The 5000-nt window shown below is 42.2% G+C and overlaps 1 protein-coding gene across 1 annotated transcript in view; it reads left to right on the forward strand.

The window, feature by feature from the left end:
- Nucleotides 1-5000, forward strand: part of LOC143028031 (uncharacterized) — a 23595-nt gene that overhangs the window by 10263 nt on the left and 8332 nt on the right. The window contains exons 2-4 of the mRNA XM_076189674.1: nucleotides 1-22; nucleotides 2724-2903; nucleotides 3002-3741. The exon at nucleotides 1-22 is cut by the window's left edge and continues 140 nt beyond it. Coding sequence (XP_076045789.1) covers nucleotides 1-22; nucleotides 2724-2903; nucleotides 3002-3741 — 942 coding nt within the window. The remainder of the gene's footprint in view (nucleotides 23-2723; nucleotides 2904-3001; nucleotides 3742-5000) is intronic.

Consider the following 5000-nt stretch of genomic DNA (forward strand, 5'->3'; position numbering starts at 1 on the left):
ACCAGACAGCCGATCCAGAACTGCAAGAATTGTTGTTGTTGTTGTTGTTGTCGTTCCCTAGACTGTCTGTCCGAGCAGTCCCGTCTCCCCAAGGAAGGCCACAGCCGAAACTGGGTTTTCCCACAAATCCTTTATAGAGTGTATGTTGTGTTGTTTGCGTGCATGATTGTGTATAATGCAGTCTTCCATTATGTGTTGTATGGTATGGGGTGAAGTGTTACATCCTGGGCAGCTGTTCACAAAACGGTCGTCCAGCCTCTTCTGGTAGCTTAGAAGTGCTGGGTGGTGACCGCATCGCAGTCTGGCCAAGTGGACTCTGTCCTTACGTGGGAGAGAGGATTCAGAAGGGTGGATATCAGGGGGTCTGGCATGCAGCAGTGTGTTGTCTTTCAGTGTGTTAATGGAGCGGTGAGTGATATGATTATGAATATGTTTCCGGAGGCTGGTATTTGGTGGTTGTGGAGGAAGAGAAGAGAGTATCTGTGCGTAATAAAGGTCTTTGGGTGTAGTTTTAATGTTTCTTGGTGTGTGTGGGTGTTCTGCTATGTAGTGTAGCGGGTGTGATGTGTTTGTGGTGGCTGCAGCAAGTGTTTGTGTGCCTCTCATATCGAGGTGGTCCTTGACTTTGAGGACTTTTGTTTCATGGTGTAAATGGTCTGTAGGTGATGTATTTGTGCAGCCTGTAATTGTTTTTAGGGCTTTGTTTTGTATGATTTGAAGGGTGTTGTGGTGTGTCTCACTGAGATTAGGAGCCCATGCAGGACTCGCATAATTCATCACTGAGCGTATGCATTGTTTGTATATTGTTATATTAGTTTCTTTGTTTTGACCAAATGTTGTTCCAGTGATTGACTTAAGTGCGTTAAGTCTAGGTGTGCATTTGTTTTTTATGTTTGTGAGGTGTTGTTTGAAAGACATGGATGTATCGTATGTTACACCAAGAATTTTCGGTGTGTTTGTGTGTGGTATTAGAGTGTTGTTGATGTAGAGATGAGGTATGTATTTGTGTTCTTTTGTCCAGTTGGTGAGAAGTGTTGCTGTAGATTTGGTTGGAGCTATTTTGAGTCTGTTTGTGATGAACCATGTGTTGAGTGTGTCAAGGTAAGGCTGGATTATTTCTGCAGCTTTGTCTGTGTTACGATGTGTGCATGTGATTGTTATGTCGTCTGCGTAGGAAGAGATTTGTATTTCTGAGGTGTCTGGCGTGGGTAAGTCATGCATGTATAGATTAAATAATGTGGGGGATAGAACTGAGCCCTGTGGTACTCCGTTCTTAATGTTTCTGATGTGCGATGATTGGCTATTATATGACACATGAGCATTCCTGCCTGCCAGATAATTGGCCAGCCATCTTTTGGTGTTATTGTGCATGTCTGTGTTATATATTTTATTTGTTAGGTTGTGGCGGGGGATAGCATCAAAAGCTTTACTAATGTCCAATGTTATAAGAAGTGTTCTGTGGTGGGGCCTATCTGAATTGATGCCATCTAAAATTCTTTGTGTGAGGTTTGTCAGAAGAGTGTTTGTGGAGTGTAGTGGCCTAAAACCGTGTTGTGAGTCAGCAAGGGGAATATATGGTGTGACAAGTTTAAGTATTAGGCGTTCAATGACTTTAGAGGGGGTGCAGAGAAGTGTGATTGGGCGGTGCGATGTTGGGATTGTTGGGTCTTTGTTCGGTTTTGGAATGGTGATTATTTTACCATGCTTCCAGATGTCGGGTATTGTGTTGTGTGAATAGCTGTAGTTTGCAATGTTTGTGAGTGCGTGTATACCTTGTGGTCCAATGTGTTTTAGGTGGATGTTGCTTATGTTATCAGGGCCACAGGCAGATGAGTGCTTGAGACTATGCATTATGAGTTTTGTCTGACTGTCTATGAAGGGTGTATAGTCAGAGTCTGTGGGAAAGTCTTTCTTACGTCGAATGGTGCGTCGGTCGTCAGGGTGAGATGTAAGATGGCTCGTCTGTGCAAAATGACGTATGAGTGCGTTTGCTTGTTGTCTGTTTGAGGGTAGATTATCTGTTGTTGTGATTATTGCTGCGTGAGAGCGTGTAGTGTTAGTGTTGGATAGTGTGATGCTGTTGAGTGTTTTGTACAATTTGCTGGTGTTTGTTTTGTGATCAAGTGTATTGATAAAGTTTTGCCAATTTTGTGTTTTTTGTTCATGTATTTTATTGGCAATCACAGTGTTTAGTGTTTGTATTTGGTCTGCTATGTTTTGAGGGATAGGTGTGGGGGTATCGTGTTTACGTGTGTCACGTTGTCTGATGAGGCCTTGGATTTCTGGTGTGAAGTTGGGGTTGTGTGATTTTCTGTTGCCTCTAGGGATGTATCTCTTGTCTGCGTTTTGTATGATTGTATTAAAAGCGTGCACAGCATTGTTTATGTTTGTGATTGGTGTACTGTAAAGTGTTTCAAAATGTTGTTCTGTCTCTTCATTAAAGGCTTCCCAGTTAGCTCTCTTGTAATTGGTGTAAGTGTGTCTGTGGCCAGCTGGGGTGCATCTTGTTTTGGTGGTGATGATGATTGGAAGGTGGTCAGAACCAAGGGCTCCGACCACTCTCCATGATGTTGTTGGGGTTAGGCAGGGGGAGCAAAAGGTGATATCAGGAGAGGAGGGAGTGTAGAGGGCTTGGTATGGGATATGTGTATGATTATGCGTGTTGTTCATGATAGTCAATGAGTCGAATTGAGTCTGTATATCAAGCCCTCTGTCTGTGTCAGGGTTGTCGACAAACCAGGCAGAGCAACCCTGTGTTCCAGTTTAAGAAGATCCTACTCCCAGGCACGGACATGCACATCTACGCTGATGTTTCTACCAAAACCAGCCGTCCCTTTCTTCCGAAGGTTCATCGCCTGGCAGTCTTCCATAAACTGCACAACCTTTCTCACTCTGGCATCCGAGTAACCCAGAAGATAATGACACCACGTTTCATCTGGCCTAACATCAATACGGACGTCAGATAGTGGCACGCACATGTGTACAATGTCAACGTTCGAAGGTCCTACGTCACACGCGTTCTCCAGCTGCAACCTTCACTCCAGTCTCTTCAAGATTTGAACATGTGCATACTGATCTTGTTAATTCACTGCCCTTCTCTAATGATTACCGTTACATACTCACCTGCGTCGACTATTTCACCCATTGGCCTGAAGCTGCCCCCTTGCCTGACATTAGTACAGATTCCGTCGCTCGCGCTTGCATCAACACCTGGATCTCCAGATTCGGTGTTCCTCTCAGCCTCACCTCCGACCGTGGCGGCCAGTTCGAGTCCAACGTGTGGAACAAATTGATGAACATTCTAGGCATCCAGCGCATCAGAACTGCCAGTTACCACCCGCAAGCTAATGGTACCGTGGAACGATTTCATCGTCAACTGAAAGCTTATTTAATAGCCTCAGCCCAACATGAAGACTGGTTGCAAGCCCTTCCTCATGCCCTTCGGGGCATATGTACGTCTTTCAAAGAAGACCTGCAACATTCTTCTGCCGGACTCGTTTACAAAACTACCCTCAAGCTACCTGGTCAACTCTTGGCCCCTGCCCCTAACTCTACTTCATGTCATCTTCAGGACTACACTACAAAACTGACAGACCACATGCGTTCTCTTCAACCGATGCAACCTCGTACGCCATCGTTCAAGACTTTTGTTAGTCAAGACCTCGACACCTGCACACACGTGTTCATCAGAGTTGACGCCGTGAAGAAACGCTACAACAACCTTACCAAGGCCCCTTCAAGGTACTACGCAAAACAAAGAAAACTATTACCATAGAGAAGAACCCGGAATCCATCAACATCGATCTTGTCAAGCCGGCCTATCTGCTCCGGTATGCTGAGATATTGCAATCTTTTGTTGCACCTTCATTGAATAATTTTCCATAACTTCACGAAACCTGGTTTCAACAGGATGGTGAGACATTTCAAGATTCAGCGACATTCCCTAGCCCCCAAGATCACCGGATTTGTCCGTTTATGATTTTTTCTTGTGGGGCTACCTGAAGAGTTGGGTGTACACGACTCGGCCACGAATAATGGATGAGTTGAAACGAATAATTCAAGACAAAATTCGTGGTATCCCACCTGAGATGTTGCAGTAAACAATGGGAAACCTCAACAGCAGATTGGAAGAATGCATACGTACAGGAGAACGCCATCTATGTTGATAATTTGGATTACTGTCTCTTAATTGGCAAGTTGTAGTAGTTCAATTGCTGTCAATATATATTCTTTTCTTCTATTTTATTAGGTTTTCCAAAAGTTCTCGTTTTTCATATATATATATATATATATATATATACTTTTTTTCTATTGCATTGGGTTTTCCAAAAGTTCCCGTTTTTCATATATATACATATATATATATATATATATATATATATATGTGTACGACTATATATGTTTGCATGTATGTATGTATGTATGTATGTATTATGTATGCATGTATGTATGTATGGTATGTATTTTTTATCAACCACATTAACTTTTTACTTGTTATTCCACGTCATCACGAACGGGAGTGGAAATGCGCTCGTCGGGACCATTCAGTGTGTTTGAATGGTATGTATGTATGTATGTATGTATGTATGTATGTATGTATGTATGTATGTATGTATGTATGTATGTATGCATGTATGCATGTATGTATGTATGTATGTATGTATGTATGTATGTATGTATGTATGTATGTATGAATGTATGTATGTATGTATGTATGTATGTATGTATGTATGTATGTACAGTATGTATGTATGTATGTATGTGTATGTATGTATGTATGTATGTATGTATGTATGTATGTATGTATGTATGTATGTATGTATGTATGTATGTCTATGTATGTATGTAGATATGAGGGTGGTAAAGAAACACACAAGTCAGAGATGAGTTTATTCCTCTAACGTTTAGGCTTTTACACCTTCAGAGAGATTACAAAGTACAAGGGGTTACAAGACTATATATCGTCCGGAGGGCGTCTCCTATTTAATGATTTAGTGGAC

This window comes from Oratosquilla oratoria, chromosome 9 (genome assembly GCF_046742065.1).
Source record: "Oratosquilla oratoria isolate Oo_2021 chromosome 9, ASM4674206v1, whole genome shotgun sequence".
Lineage (NCBI taxonomy): Eukaryota > Metazoa > Arthropoda > Malacostraca > Stomatopoda > Squillidae > Oratosquilla > Oratosquilla oratoria.